Below are 16563 nucleotides of genomic sequence, written 5' to 3'. Positions count from 1 at the left end.
GTGAATCAGCGGATGTAAATTTCCACCTGTCTGCTTTCTACCTTTCCAAAAATAAAATGTGGCTGACCCAGCAACTCCTAGGTAAAATGTTTAAAGAATTCTGTCCCAGTGGATACTAGAAAGAAGCATTACCTGTCTTCTGGTATACACTGGGACACAATTCTTTGAAAATTTTACCTAGGAGTTGCTGGCCTTTGTTACACAGAAATGCCTTTGTGACAACTTGTAGAACTACATCAGAAGATCTGTTTATTTCTTAACTGTATCTGGTACTTGAATTAGAACATTGACTTGAACAGCTCTTTTCAAAAACTAGGAAAGAAACAGTTCTGAGACCATAAACACTGAAGTGAGATGAATTCACATGCCAATTCTACATCCTCTTTGCTAGAAAACCAGCTAATATCTCAACCACCAAAGGAGGGGAAAAAACACTGGCATATGGACATTTACTCTTTTTTATATTAGAAACATAAATTGAAAAAAAATGGATACTGTGATTTATTCCAAATTACCTCTTACCTTCCTGGTGGAACAATAAAGAATACAGCTTCTAAAAAACTGGTCTTTTATCTTGGTTGTCAAAACCAAATTAGCAAGCTTAATAGATAAACAAAATACACTTTTACACAAAGTGCAACATCTACATTTTCTGATTGTTATTTAAATTTAATGCTAATCAAACCAAATGTTCCCCCAGTCATTCATGTTTACAATGTAAGCACTAGCAACTACATTTTTTTTTTTCCAAAAATCAAGTTCTTGATTGACCAGAGTTTGGGCAAAAAATTAAAGCTAAAATACAAAAAAACTTTAGAAAAAATAAATTTTCATTACATAAAGCCTAGCTTAGAAAAATAAAATATGTGATTTAAAAAATGCTGGATGAGTGGATTATGAATAAAAACTGGAATGCTCCTAGAAAGAATAGTAGAATAAATCATTGTATATGCACAAAATGGAGTATTATGTAGCCATAAAGAATAAAGGGGCTGAGCCTTTAGCCAGCAGGGATGCACATAGCCCCTGTAGGAGTACCTAAGGTGTGAGCCCCAGCTTCAGCTTCTAATTCCAGATTCCTGCTAACATGGACCCTCAGAGGCAGTAGGGGACAGCCTAAGTACTGGGTTCTGGCCACCCATGTGGGAGACCCAGTCACAGTTGCTAGCTTCAGCTTTGCCTAGTCCTGGATGTTGTGGATATATGGTGAGTGAACCAAACATGGACAAGTTCTCCCTCCCTCCCTTTGTGGATTTTTGTTGTTGTTTGTTCATTTGTTTGCTTTGCCTTCTGTAGCTCAACTTCAACCATGACAACACCAGCTCTGTTGAAATTTTTCAAGAAATCACTTAAAGCATTTTAAAACCATCAGAAGATTAAAGATCAAATGAAGAAATATCCATTTATGAAAATTAAGGATGGTGAACTAAAGGAACTCCCTTCCATGCCCACCCCAAGTAGCAAGGTAGAAACCCCCTTCCAGATTGCTGTAACCAAGGACACAGGACTCTCCTGTTTCCCTCCAGCAGTTCCCTCCGACTTCAACCTAGAAACTTCAAACTGGGGGAAGCAGAACTTCAGCTCTCCCTATTTAGTCCTTCCCTGCCTGGCGCTAATCCCAGGCAAATGCACTGGAGAGGTGGGGGTTCCAGAACAGAACAAAGGCTTTACTCTGCAGCGTGGTGAGTGGATCAGACCCCACAGCCCCTTCCTGGACTTGTGGGGTATTGGCCCCACAGCTGGTGAGGTAGAATAAAAAAAAAAAAATGCTAAATTCCTGCCCTCTCATCTAGTGCTAAGCTCCAAGATGCAGGAGGGCTCTTCTCTGAGAGAAGTCTGTCATTGTCCTCATAACCACTTCCAAAATTCAGGCTCAAGAATTTCTGCCTAGAGACATAAAATAGCTCCTACTTTCTTCCCAAAGGAAGTGGCTTCTTTTGCAACTGAGCACAAGAAAGTCAAGTCTAAGAGTCTCCTCAAAAACAATGAAGATTGTGGTGACAAGAATGAAAAGAATCAGGATCTTGTGGGCTGGCTAGTTTGCGAGAAAGAACGCGGAAAATAGCAGCGTGGTGCCTTCCTAAGACAAATATCAACCACTGAGCTCAGAAATTCTTCAGGGCTGATGTTAGAATAACATCTAAAGCAGCCACCAGCAAAGCCAGCATCACATATGGATACCAGTTCAAGTCCTGGTTGATGCACTTCCAATCTAGCTCTTTGCTACTGGCCTAAGGTAAGCAGCAGAAGACTGCCCAGCACTGCCCCTGACACCCATGTGGGAAACCAGGATGAATCGGCTGGTTTTGACCCAGCCATGCACTGGCCATTGCGACCATCTGGGGAGTGAGCCAGCAAATGAGAGTTGTCTCTCCCTCTCTGTAACTCCTTCACATAAACAGGAAAAAAAAAAGTCTAGGAATCCTATGTGCCAGTCATAACAAGCATCTCACACTTTCAAAGCATAAATCTCTGCTCTCTTTCAGATCTTAAGGCTGCATGTGCAGCTCTTAGTATGTTTACCATTCTCCATTCTGCATTACTTGCATATTCACGCTTCAGTCTACCTCCTCTGTGCAACATCCACTGCTCTTCCGGGCAGTAGGTCAATGGCCAAAAGGATAAGCTCTATAACCAGTCAACCTGGATCCAAACTCCAACTCTACTACTTCACAGATGACTCTGGTAAGCTTTTCAATCACTCTGCCTAGTTTCCCCCATCTACAGAAAGGAGGTAAGACTTCGCTCAGGGTTGTTATGACAAATCAATAACATAATACATGTAATATGTTTTATAATAGGACAAGCACTGTGTTATTCTATTTCAACATACCTAATGGTAATAATTTTTAAAAATTATTTTTATTTGAAAGTCAGAATTGTAGAGACAGAAACAGAGATCTTCCATCTGCTGGTTCACTCCCCAAATGGCCACAATGGCTGGAGCTGAGCCATTCCAAAGCTGGGAGCCAGCTGCTTCTTCTGGTTCTCCCATTTAGGTGCCATCCTTTGCTGCTTTCCCAGGGCATTAGCAGGGAGATGGATCAGAAGTGGAGAAGCCTGGACACAAATCTGCACCATATGGAATGCCAGTGCCACAGGCAGAGGATGAGCCTGATTTTGCACCAGCCTCTAATGGTATACTTTTTAACAATGTATCTTTTCCCATCAGTCCCTGAACTGCAAGGGCATAAAGTTATTTGTTTCCATATTCACAGCACAAAATACATGGCTAGGCACAAAATAAGTACATGCAAATAACTAAAGAAATGGAGAATATTCAAACAACTCAAATTCAACATACCGTATGATCCAGCAATAGCACTCCTAGGAATATATCCAGAACACTTGTTCTATGAGAAACCAACATGCACTCCTATGTTCATAGCAGCACAATCAGTAATTGCAAAAACATGGAAACAACCAAAATGCCCATCAACAGAGGATTGGATAAGAAAGCTATGGTTCATCTACTCCATGGAATACTACTCAGCTATTAAAAAAAACAAAATGCAGTTCTTTGTGGCCAAATGGGCCAAACTGGAAACCATAATGCTAAGGGAAATGAGCCAATCACAAAAGGTTAAATACCACATGTTTGCCTTAATTTAAGATGATATGATGTTATGTATAACATGTTATGTTTTGAATGTTATATGTTGTGTATAAACTAAAATTGAAGTATAGGTGAGGTGGTCACAGAAGGTGGCTGGGAACCCGCATTTACTTTTAACATATTGGTTACTCATTACTATGTCAATTAATTCCATAATGATGTAAATTTTTGCTGATGGTATGTTGGAGCTTTCAATTGACTGGGATGATACTCTGCTGGCTCTGTCATCAGACCAGAGAGGGTATACCTAAGAAGCTGTTGAACTTGACGGGACAATAAGATGCTGGACTCTATGTTTGGTATACGCTTGCAATGGGGAAATCTCAACTGAACTTGAGCTGTGGTTATGCAGCAAGGTGGAGGAATCCACCATGGTGGGAGGGTTTGGGGAGGGGTGGGGAGAACCCAAGTATCTATGTAACTGTGTCACATAATACAATGTAATTACTGAAGTTAAATAATAAATAATTTAAAAAAATGAATAAAAAAATAAATGTTTAGTCTGGCAATGTCAAAGGTTACATACTTTTTTTTTAAAACGGAAATCAGAGAGGGCCACCTGCAACCAGCATCCCATATGGGTTAGGATTTGAGTCCTGCCTGTTCCACTTCTGATCCAACACCCTGCTAATACAACTGGGAAAGCTGCAGAAGATATCCCAAATGCTTGGGCCAGTGTCACTCATGTAGAAGACCTGGAAGAAGCTCCTAGGTTTGGCCTGTCCCAGACACAACTGTTGCATCATTTGGGGGAAGGAGCCAGCAAATAAAGATCTGTCTCTTCCACCATGGATGGAGGATTCTCTCCCTCCCCGTCCCACCTCCCCACTCCGTCTTTTTTCTTGCAGAATTCCACTGTTTCTCTTTCTCTGACTTCTCTCTCATTCAGACATTCAAATAAGCAATATTTAAAATAAAATTTAAAAGAGCACATGACTTATACATACATCAGAATTGAAAATATGAATCAGACTTCCCTGCAAATTCTAGGCTGACTGCCAGAACTATCTAGAAAGAATCCAAATGCTCAACAGTTAGAGTAATTACATAAATGATAACAACTCAACTCAGCACAGGGAATTTTATATAACAATTCAGCAATCCTACACTGATACCTGAGAGAGTCTGAACAAAACACCAGGCAGGAAAAGAGAGGAGAATGTCCAGAGGGACCCCAGGGCTATTAGAACAGCAGCGTGTGGGCCTAAGATTCTATGCTGAAGGAGTCTTTACATTTAAATTAATTTTGAAATCTAAACACAACTTACACTGTTAAAGGATGCTTACAATGCATTTAAATAAGAAACAAGATAAAATGGGATGGAGCCAGCATTGTGGTGCAGATTAAGTCATTAAGTTTTATGATGCTGGTAGCCCATATCAGAACACCAATTTAAGTTCTGGCTGCTTTGCTTCTGATCCCATTCTCTGTTAATGTGTGTGGACAGGCAGCAGATGAACAGAGTACTTGAGACCCCTGCCACCACATGGAGACCCTGAGGAAATTCTGGGCTCCTGGCTCCAGTCTGGGTTCCAGTCGTTAGTGAACCAGTAGATGGAAGACCTTTCTCTGTCTCTTCCTCTCTATGCCACTCTGTCAAATAAATCTTAAAAAAAAAAAAACAATCAACGCTGCCCTTAAAAAAAAAATTCAATGTAATGAAAATTCCAAAACTTTAAATTCCTCAAGACACAGTAAAAAGGGCCAACTTTCTTTAATAATATAATTTTGTAAATAAATTCTTTCCTGTTAGGAGAAAAAAAAAATCTGTGTACTTGTCTTTTTGTCAATTCTCTTACTTCTTAGGTAGACTTTTAGCAGTGTTTTGGTTACTGTTCATGTCAGGGACAATCAACAGTTTGAATTAAATCAGAGTTCTTCCTGAATAAGTGCTTTCATTTGCTATAATAATTAACAAAATCTAAAAAGTATTTCCTGTACTCAAAGGTCTTTCAAGCAGTTTTTCATTCACCTCACTTCTAAGAGTTTTCTCCAAAATTAAAACCCAACTTAGAGAATGGTAAAGAATAAGAATATCCTACTTGTTTGAAGTCCAGCTACTCTAATTGGACTCAATTTAAATAGGTATCTCGAATCCTCCAGCTTTTCTCTCACTAGCAACATTACTTAAATTCACGTAAGTGTAAACAGAAATTCACTCTGAAATTTTCTCTACAAAAAGGGAAAAAAAAGTGGGGGAATGCACTATTCCTGGACCCAGTTCCAATCAACAAATCTATAACTTTCCTTTCAGATACAGTACAACAGACTAACTTAAAAAACACCTTTCCAGTGTTCTGATCAGAATTTCTCTTCAGCCTCCCCTTATATATTTTTGCCTAAAGTCCAGTCTGTCAAGGCAAGCAGTAGAAATTTTTAACTACTTAGCCCCAAATCTTCAGCATAATCAGCATGCAAATTTCATGAAGACAGTACATCCTTTCTCACGTTTCAGAGAACAGTCAGTATAAGAAACTTCCTGAAACATTCATGATGCTTAGCACAACAAAACAACAAAAACCCACAGAAAAATAAAATACCCAAACAAAAACTGTTATTCACCTTGGTTGTCAGGTGTAACAAACCATTGATCATTATCTGTTCTCCCACTGTAATTACAAGAACTTAAACACAAAACAAACACCTGTCTCCTCTGTCCAAGAACACCATTTCATATTTCTGTCAGAAACAAATAGCCAGCAGAGAACATGCAATGTGCAGGTTGCCGATGTTTAACCATATTTAGCCCAAACACCTACGTACCTTCACTACGTATCCTTCACAAAGCAAGAGCCCACTATACCTCATGCAAATGTTCAGAGACAGTTTCCTTACCTCTTCCATTTTGCCATGTAGTATACCAAGACAAGGTAAGGAAAGAAGTGACAAATGCTAAAGCAGTGGTTACAATTCCATTTCGGAGCCTCATCTCATTTCACCATCACATTCGTTCATATGTTTATGATGACAACCAGGACTGTTGTTTTTCTTTTATCCCAAAGTCAACGGAATTCAGTACTTCTGGCTCTAGGCCTATAAAGATTTACTTGAGCAGTTTATTTCAGATGCTTTGCAGAAGGCATCTAAGCAGCAAAACAACTGCTACTCAGGACTGCCCCACTCTTCACACACTGATGTCTCAGGCTTTCTTCTTTCCTGCAAGGACCGGGGAGAGAAAAGAAAAAAACTCATTCGAAAGCTGAAATGGGTTCCTTCATTTATAATCCACCATTATTATAAATGGACTGTGCCTGGGCTAAACTGGATCTATAAAGATAATCTCTGCATCTAACTTACTCGTTTAATATTTAACAGGTCCTCAAAAAGTTCATGGAAAATACTATCATGAAAAACTGCAAGTCTCTCAAAAGTTCTTGTATTACAATAAGCTTACCTTTTAATTCCATTTGTTCACAAACTTTTTGAAACATCCTATTAGAATTACATAGTCTTGGGCCCGGCGGCGTGGCCTAGCAGCTAAAGTCCTCGCCTTGAAAGCCCCGGGGATCCCATATGGGCGCCGGTTCTAATCCCGGCAGCTCCACTTCCCATCCAGCTCCCTGCTTGTGGCCTGGGAAAGCAGTTGAGGACGGCCCAAAAGCTTTGGGACCCTGCACCTGCATGGGAGACCCGGAAGAGGTTCCTGGTTCCCGGCATCGGATCGGGGCGCACCAGCCCGTTGCGGCTCACTTGGGGAGTGAAACATCGGATGGAATATCTTCCTCTCTGTCTCTCCTCCTCTCTGTATATCCGGCTTTCAAATTAAAAAAAAAAAAAAAAAGAATTACATAGTCTTTATACTGCAAGAAAAAAAAAGCTTCAAACTAATTCCTTCCCCGCTATTTGTCTCATTAGTGGGGAAAAAAAAAAACTACTCCTGGTTACTTGTTTAAAGGGAGAGGTTATGAGGTTTACAGATTCCAAGATGAGAGCTCTAATGATCACACAATGGTTCTGTCTAACATAATCTTCATGCTCCCCAATTTTCCTATTGCGTAACAAGTAATGCTTATTAAAAACATAAGAAATCAGGGCAAGTGTTGTTGAAGTTAAGCTGCCACTGGGAAACCCACATCCTGTTTCTGAGCATTTTGCATCAAGTCCAGACTCTGCCTCTGATCCCACTTCCTGTGTCCTGCACATCCTGGGAGGCAGCAGGTGTTGGGCTCAAACAGTTGGGGCTCTGCCACCCATATGGAGACACATACGGAGTTCCTGGCTATTAAAAAATCTTTTTCCCAGTGACTAACTTAATCCCAGGGTAAAAATGAGACTATTTATGCATTCAGCAAATGTAGCAATTCAAGGACCAGAATTATGGCCTAGCAAGCTAAGCCACTGGCTCAGACACGAGCACCCCATGAGGATGTCAGTCTGAATGCCTGATATTCCAACTTCCCATTGAGCTCCCTGCTAATGTGTCTGAGAGAGCAAAGGAGGACGGCCCAAGTGCTTGGGCCCTTGCACCCAAGTGGGCAGCCCAGAAGCTCCTGGTTCCCGCCTTTGGCCTGGCCCAGCGGTGGCTAATAATAGGCATTTGGAGAGTGAACCAACTGACGGAAGATCTCTAATTCTACCCTTCAAATAAAATTATTCTTTAAAAAAAAAAAGCCATTTCCAGGATGTTTTAACTCAAGAAATCTGAGAAAACACTACCCATCTAACAAAACAGCTGAGAAAATAGTAAAAAATCATGACTTACACATAGTGCCAGACTCATCATAGGTTTTCAATAAATGTTAACTATAAAAAAAAATAATAATAAAACCAAACAGCATCAACAAATGTGGCCAGTCCCTAATTCATGGTGTACAGCTGGACTCATTCCCTGGGACATGGCAGGCACTTCCAGATGTGCTCTGAATCCTGAGGTCTTGAGGGTACCACAAGAGGTACTTTGCAATATACTAAATAACATTCTACTTGGATGAGTTAATGTATCTCCAGAAAGGCCTAGCAACCCCAAGGGACAATCCTCTCGGTGGAAGAGTAGAGCTGCCATTTGCAGGCAATTGAGAAACTACTCTCTCAGCTACTTCTTAACACCGAACATTACTGGAAATCTCCACTAGCTTAGGAAAACCACAGGAACACTTAATGATGATGATGATAGCCACTACAACTCACTAAATATTCCTTATGTACTGGGCCCATTAAATGGCTTAAAAGGTCACAAGTCCTGAGGCAAGCATTATTGACCCTATTAACAATAAAGATACTAAGCCACAGAGAAAACCCTCATCTGTGTGACTCCAAAGTCCAAACTCAGATCTACCACTCTATTACCACTCTTTATCTCTCAATTAGCTCAGCTGCACATGATCATACAAAGAGATGTGCCCAGACCAGGCCCAGTCTCAGGAGGAACTGGAGAACCTCCCCAGATTAAATTTTATCAGATACTAAACGAATTTTTTTAAAAAGCTATCTTCTGTAACAAACATGGGTCAATTATAGAATAATTTAAAAATCCACAAGAATTAACAAAATATAAATATTTTCAGCAAATTTCTTTACTTCGTGTAGCCTTTGGCTGATACCTTCCCCTACTCCCAAGTAAATCACACCTGCTAACCTTCAGTGATCAGCACCTTTAACTTCTATTTGAATTCTAGAAGCACTGAACCCCAACTCAAGGAGTACAACAAGCTACTCCTAAGAATACTACCTAAGCACAAGTTCTCAAAGTTAGCATTGCTTTCTAAGACCAAATCTAATTACCTTCCACAGTTAGTAAATGTGCCCAGGTCTACAGTTTAGAAATAAAGTGTTCATGACCAAAAAACAACAAAGTGTAATTTTAATTAAAGTCCATAAAGTGTTTATTATGTTAAATCAACAAGCACCCAACAATGAATTCTCAGTATAAAAACAGAGGTGAAAACTCAGTGCATTATGTAATATGGAATCTTATTTCTGGTGTAGCATTATATAAAAAATGCTTAGAACTTTATTGCTGTATTCCTGGACCTACTTACCTTACTTCAGAAAATATCGTGTTCTACTAAAATGTCCAAAAACACACCAGTTATTAGAAAAAAAAAAGCCAAGTAATAAAAGAAATAGGAAATCACTAATAAGGGATATCTTAAAACTCAGTTGTATTAAACATAAATCCCATAAGATGTAGTATAAATAGCCAGACACAAATAAAATGAACTCCAAACTCAAAAAAACTACAGCCACTTTATTCCTAACACATGAAGAACATAACGAACACTAAGTATTGGGCCTAGGAAGGTATTAAACTCTGGACTGAAGAAGATACTAATATGAATTCTGCTAGCAAAGACCTGATATTTTGCAAGAAATACATGAAAGGGTTTCCCTCAGAAAGAATGAAGTCATATATTTTTAATTAGGGTTTCCGCACTAATGAAGTTTAACTACATAGCACAAGTGAACAAAATCTCCAGATAAGAGCAAAACCAACGAGCCACAGGCTCGGAAATCTTGACAGGCGGCTGATCAAACGGCTTGGAAGACTCAGGTGACCCACATTTTCCAGCATTTCCCACACGTGCAAACATTTTAATCCAACACCTTAAAAATAACCCGCAAGACTACCACTAGATGCATTTGAATCTTTAACATACAATAAGGTTGAGGTCACAATTAGCCATTTCTGCATCCCTCCAAAAGCGAATGCAACTTTCAAGCCGGACCACACAATCTGCTTTGTTAACAGATGTAGCAATATTCTTGCGCACAAACCTTTATTTTATCAAAGTGTGGTCTGAAAGGATCGTGATCCCTTCCGTGACTGAGGACTCTTGGCTGGACACCACCCCGGGGCCTGAGGGCGGACAGGCTCCATCCAAGGTAGCCACAAACCCATGACGTAAGCCTGGCTCACTTTCTTCACCACAACTCATCTGTTTTTCTTTTCCAACAAGATAAAATTATGTAAGCCGCATGGCAAGGCCAACGTTATCAGCCAGTACGGATTTACACTTGTAGGAACAAAAAACCCAGGTCATGATAACCTGTGAGTAAAACTATTCTTTCCCCCCTCCCCTCCCCCAGAGCCTATCGGATTCTCCATTCAGGAGTCCACAAACACACTCCTCAGTCCCTTTATCTTTCATGCAAGAATTTCTCTGACAGCCAAATTCCCCCCTCTCCCCAACCAGGCAAGTACTAAAGACACACCTCGGACCCATTTACAATTCGCAATGGAAGCGAGGAACGGGAACCCCGAGAGCGCGCAGCGTCATGAGGAAGAAAGTCGGGCGTGCCAGGGGGTTCCGGCCGCTAGCTAGTTAGCTCACAAAAGCACATCTCCTCAGCAGATGTTACCTAGCACACCTCTCCGACACGAGCCGGGTGGGGGGCTCCCCAATACCGAGGCCTGGACCTGGGGGTGCGCTCTCACGCAGGACCAGCAGGTCCTGTCATTTGGGATGTCAATCCGCACCACGGCAGTGCGCCCCGAATCCCCCCCGCTCGGCGCCGGCCCTCCGCGCCCCGCTGGCCTCGCCCGCGCCCCACGCGCCCCACCTGGCCCGGCCCCGCCTGAGGCGCCGGCTCGCTGGAGGGCTGCGGGACGTGGGCTCGGCCGCCCACCGCCCGGTCCCGCCGACAACTCTCCCTGCCGCCTCCCACCTCGCTCACATCCACACACTTTGCCGCTCCACTTTTTCTCTCCAAGTCGACGCGCCCTGTCACGCCGAGGAGTGCTAGACACCCACCCGGGCGTCCGGCCGGCACCCGGAGAGCGCGCGACAACCGAGAAGGGCCGGAGGAGGAGGAAGAGGAGGATGAGGAGGATGAGGTGGCGGCGGCGGCGGCGTGGAGGGCAGGGCGCCCCGCCCCCGCGGCCCAGCCGGCGCCCCGACCCGGCCCCGAGCGCCACGGGCGACAGCAGCGGCTGCGCGCGCGCGCGCGACCCAGCACCCCCCGGCCGGGCCGCGCGGCTCCGTTACCAGCAGGTGGATCTCTCCCTCCCCACGGACGCCGCAGGGCCCGGCAGCCGGCGCCGCCCCTCAGCCCCGTGCCCTTCGCGCAGCCGCCCCGAGCTCTCCCGTCGCCAGGCAGGCCTCGCGCCACCGACCCCCAGAACCCCCTCACCTGCCGCTGGCGTTGGCTGTCGGAGCCGCAGCCGCGGGCGGGAGCTGCTGTGGCCGCCGCCGCCGCCGCCTCCGCCCCCTCCGCCGCGACTCCGCCCCCCGCCGCGGGAGCACCGCCCGTCCCGCCCGCGACCCCGCCAGCCATTGGCCGCCGTCGCCGGCGCGGTCAGCCACTGGGCGCCCCGCGAGGCCCAGGGCTGCCGCCAGTGGCCGGCCGGGCTGTCACTTAGGGAGGGGGGGGCAGAGCGCCGTGGCGCAGCCTATATAAGTCTCGTGGCACGCCGTCCCCGCCTACCTTTACTTGTCACCGGGAGGTGTGGAACCGCGGCTAGGTTTCGGGGGTGTACCTCCAGCCAGTCCGCCACCACATCTGGCGTTAGTCCCCGCTGACGTAGGCAGAGGCGGCTCCGGCTGCCGCCCAAGGCCGTGGTGAGCCCGCGGCCTCCGCGTCCGGGTGCTGTCGGACCCCCGCGGGGCGCATGAGGGGCACCCCAGCTCCTTGCCTTCTTCAACCGGTGGTTCCGTTCCCTCAGCCGTTCAGCCTAGACGACTGCCTTGGTGGGGAACGGGTTGTGGCTGTGATCCAACAGTAACTCCCGAGGTCCCAGTCACCCCACGGGCAGCTTTAGCCATGGGCATTGCTATTCCCAACTTAGCCATGAGGAGGCCCCGAGGCTCAGGGTGCAGGGCTGACTGTAGCAACTAGGAGACAAATAAATTATAACTAGGACTTCACATCGTGCTACTGACCCTGACTTTTCCCCTACACCACCATGTTCTGGACCTCTTTCTTCTGAGCCCCCTGCACTCCCAGTCTGTCACTGTTTAATAAAGTTTGAGGTTAATTTCCTAACCTTGCAAAGACTACTCCTATTTTTGTTAGAATCCATATGCACTAGCAGTAGCTACCGTTGGGCACAGCACCTCTAGGTTGTGCATGGTGATAAGATTTTTCATTGCATCATCATAGTTTAATCTCTATTTTTCATATGAGGAAAGAACTTGGGTGAAAACATACTCAGGATGTCACAGCCAGTCCGTGGTACCTGCAGGTTCAAAATCAAGAGGAGTGCTATCTTTACTGCTCCATAATCGAACAGCCCTGCAAGATCTTTTTTTTTTTTTTTTTTTTTTGAGATTCAGGAGCCAGAGATCAAGGAGACAGCCTTGTTCCTGCCAAGTTCCTAAGGTAATAAATAGATTCCAGTCAGAAAACAATAATTCAAAGATTGAACACTCCCAGATATGCACCCATCAGCATGGGTCGTTTTCTCAGCAAAATTGTCATGTTTTTGTTTCAAGATAATAGTGATTAAGAATCAACTCTGACATAGATTTTTCATCTTCTCCCTGGCGAGTCGCCACTCTATGACTGTTAAAGCAGTCTTAAGTTCAGGAGATGACACATCTCATTCCTCTTGGGGTCCCCCATGGGCTTGGGGGAGCAGAGAGAAAGAGGTTTGTCTACTGTCCAGCACCATGAACCAGGCTTAAATGTAACAGCCTTGATGTCTGTATCTTCCTGCTGTGGGGCTCTGGGAGGCACGTTTCCTATAGTGTATAAAAAACACACTGCCAGGTAGCAAGGTGGTGCTGGATTTCATAACGAGAGGTAAGCAATAAAAATAGAGACCTCCCCAGAATAAAATATTTGGTTTGTTGGATACATTTGGCCTAAAGTATCTGGTAAGAATGGGTGATCCTAGGCCTAGCTATACATACAGTGCTCTTAATGACAGACAAACTATGTCTTGCAGGTGGAGTATCACCTTTTGGAAAAGAGAGAGAGAGAGAGAGAGACTGAAGCCATTTCTCAAAATGGACCTAAACACCAAGTGGCACAAGTAGGTATTGTGGCTATTTTAGAGAGGAACAAACAGAGCCCCCGAGAGAGTAAGTGGTTTGGCAAATACAAATAGAAATTTAGGCAACTAGCAAAGGATCAAAGCATCAGAATTAAACCTCATCTCTCTTTGATTCCAGAGCACTGACACCTCTCTTCCACACTACCTTTCTGTTCACTTTTTAAAAATACATAGATTTATATAAAATATATATTATGTCATATATAATAAATATTGTGTGTGTATATGTTTGAAAGGCATAGCTGGAGAGAAAGAGATCTTCCTCTATTTGCTGGTTCATTCCCTGGGTGGTTAGGGCTGGGCCACACTGAAGTCAGGAACAAGCAGTTTCATCCACATTTCACATATGAGTACTTGAGGCCCAAGCCCATGGACCATCCTCTGTTGCTTTCCTGGTCACGTTAGCAGGGAACTAGATTGGAAGTAGAGCATACAGAACTACATGCATATGGGATGCTGGCACTGCAACTTGTGGCTTAACTTATTGCACCACCATGCAGTCCCACTGCTTACATCCTTAGCAACTGAAAATATTTTGTTGAGTGGATTATTATGTTTCTCTCCTCTTGTCCACTTTTTTTTCTGTTGGTGAAAGGAGGAAATGAAAGCATTTCCAAACATCCTATAAGCAGAGACATGTCAGAGGAGAGAGATAAGCAGAGAAGGACAATCTTCAGTCATAGACTAAAGATTATAGAGTTTATTCAGGAAGAAAACAAAAAATTTCCCCCTGGTCTCTCTCTCTCTCTCTCTCTCTCTCTCTCTCTCTCACACACACACACACACACACACACACACACACACACACACACACACACACACTGTTTTCCTCTGGGAGCAATTTGATATTTTGTTGCAAATCTAATTGGCAGCAGGACAGGTTTGGGAGGAAAAAAATCTGGTGATTGACTTAGATCTGTGTCAAACTCCTCACATTGATAGTTAGGAAAAGGGTAGATTTCACTCAGTTCATGTAAAGAATTGGAATGCCATGGAATCCTGCACTAAGTTCAGGATCCAGTTTGGTTGATGATGCATCTTAATAACAGAGTACAGCGTCTTGGATCTTCCAGCTGCACCCATGGTATTTGTTTAGCAAAGTCAGTGGCTCTCCCAATTTGACCACGTCCCATGTACAATTATATATTTATTGTCTCTCTTTTAAATTTTACTCCTTTATTGAAAGGCAGAGTAACAGAGAGAAAGAGAGAGAGAGGGAGAGAGAGATTGAGAGAGAGAGATTGAGAGAGAGAGATTGAGAGACAGCACGATCTACTGATTCATTCTTGAATGCCCACAGCAGCCAGGGATAGACCAGGCTGCAGCAAGAGGTAGTAGCTCCATCCGGGTCTGCCTTATGGATGGCAAGAATCCAAGTCCAGGAGCCATCTGCGGCCTCCCAGGTGCATAAGCAGCAGTAAGCTGGTTGAACAGGAAGAAGCAGACTTAAACTCCATCCCAGATACTGTTGGTGCAGCATTCCAAGCAGGGGATTACCTTGTGAGGCCACAATGCCCCACTTCTTTAAAAAAAAAAAAAACTTTTCTATGATGATTCTCCTTCTCATTTCTTCTGTACTTAGGCAGTTTCTTTTCTGCCCTCTCCAGACCTGCCTTTTTTCACACTGTCAGAACTCTACCTGAGAAGTTTTGTGCCTATCATACCACCATCTTATAGTGAATTCCTAACGAAGCTGCAGTTTTGGGGCTGTCCTTTCCACACACATGTTCATTATTCCAAAGACTTTCTGGCTACCTGTGATTACAGGGGTGTGTAATTAAGCCCTAAAAACGTGTGTCACAAGTCCACAGTGCTAGCACAGCTGATAAGATCCAGCCAACAATCGGCTTTTCAGGGAAGGGACACCTTCCTGGAAGTGATATTTGAGCTCAAAGTAGAGAACAGGCAGGAAGCGATTCTCTTCCTTTCATCTCTGATTGTGAGTGCTTCTTGCTGGTGCCAGGCCTATGTGAATCAGCTTCCAAGAAATCAAGTACAGGATCTCTAATTCTCATCTTTTCTACTCTACTCCCCCTCCATCCATTAACAACCAACCTTACATCATTTATGAGTGTTTATAAATTCTGAGATTCTGGTTTCTTGGCTTCTGGCTCACATGGGATTTTTTTCAGCACTCAGGTTTCAAGATAAATTACGTCAGGAGGTTGTCTCTGGATTTAAAAATGGTTGATCTGGCAATGGTAAGAGACCTCTCATTTTAATAGATAAATATGTACTCTATCACTTCTAAGGAACTCATGAGACTGGGCCCAGGATGGGCAATCTAAGAGTCTATTAACTCTATGTTAGCTGAGGGGTGTTTTAGACAAGGTGTACAAACTTGTTGTTGTAGATTCAGGGTACATGAGGCCCAAGAAAGCACAGAAAATTCATGTAGGAACCACTACCTCAGTTAATAGTCAAATCTAGGTGAATACGAAGGTCTAAGCAGATGAACAGAGAGCTAAATTACTGTTTTTGTCCTTCCTCCCTACACTTCTGCCCATAACCATTTGAAATCATCTTGGATGCCTTACCTATTTTAAATTCACAGCCTTGAAGAAGATGTATCCATAAAATTATCCAAACAAAAGCCAAGTGGTATGGGTACAAATCAGAAAACTGTATTGCCTTACTATGTTCAAATGTTGTGGCCAGGCAGGCGTATTTAGACAATATATACAAGACATTGCTAAAATCCTTCAAGAAAATCCAAACAAAAGAGAATGTGACTGTCTTACTGGGAATAGGCCCCCTTCCCCACATTATTAATACAATCAAAAATGGCTGGTGGAAGCAAAAGTTCTTGCCTAGAGGCAGGCATGGAGGAATCATTCTTACCTTGTGAATGACTTAAACACAGTGCTTGACTGAGTCACTCACTTTTATTATATTGGATGTACACAAAAGACAGAGTGGAAAGGACCTGTGTGCCAGAGAATTATTAAGCTTTAGGGATTTCTTTTTTTTCTTTCTTTCTTTTCCTTTGTGAGTCTGATACTTGTAAAAGAT

At 43.5% G+C, this 16563-nt stretch overlaps 1 protein-coding gene across 3 annotated transcripts in view; it reads right to left on the bottom strand.

Moving 5' to 3' along the window:
- The window catches only part of MGAT4A (alpha-1,3-mannosyl-glycoprotein 4-beta-N-acetylglucosaminyltransferase A), a 96847-nt gene extending 85475 nt beyond the window's left edge, over window positions 1-11372 (bottom strand). The window contains exons 1-2 of one of the 3 annotated variants that reach the window (XM_058667541.1): window positions 11223-11372; window positions 6453-6773 (exon numbers count right to left, since the gene is read on the bottom strand). In XM_058667541.1, the coding sequence (XP_058523524.1) occupies window positions 6453-6546 (94 nt within the window). In that variant the 5' untranslated portion in view covers window positions 6547-6773; window positions 11223-11372. Of the gene's footprint in view, window positions 1-6452; window positions 6990-11222 lie in introns of those variants that run through there. The other 2 variants (XM_058667542.1, XM_058667540.1) reach the window with 2 other exon arrangements.
- Between the last annotated feature and the right edge of the window lie 5191 nt (window positions 11373-16563).

Source organism: Ochotona princeps, chromosome 8 (genome assembly GCF_030435755.1).
Source record: "Ochotona princeps isolate mOchPri1 chromosome 8, mOchPri1.hap1, whole genome shotgun sequence".
NCBI classification, from domain to species: Eukaryota; Metazoa; Chordata; class Mammalia; order Lagomorpha; family Ochotonidae; genus Ochotona; species Ochotona princeps.
This window is presented reverse-complemented; position numbering and strand designations above follow the sequence as displayed.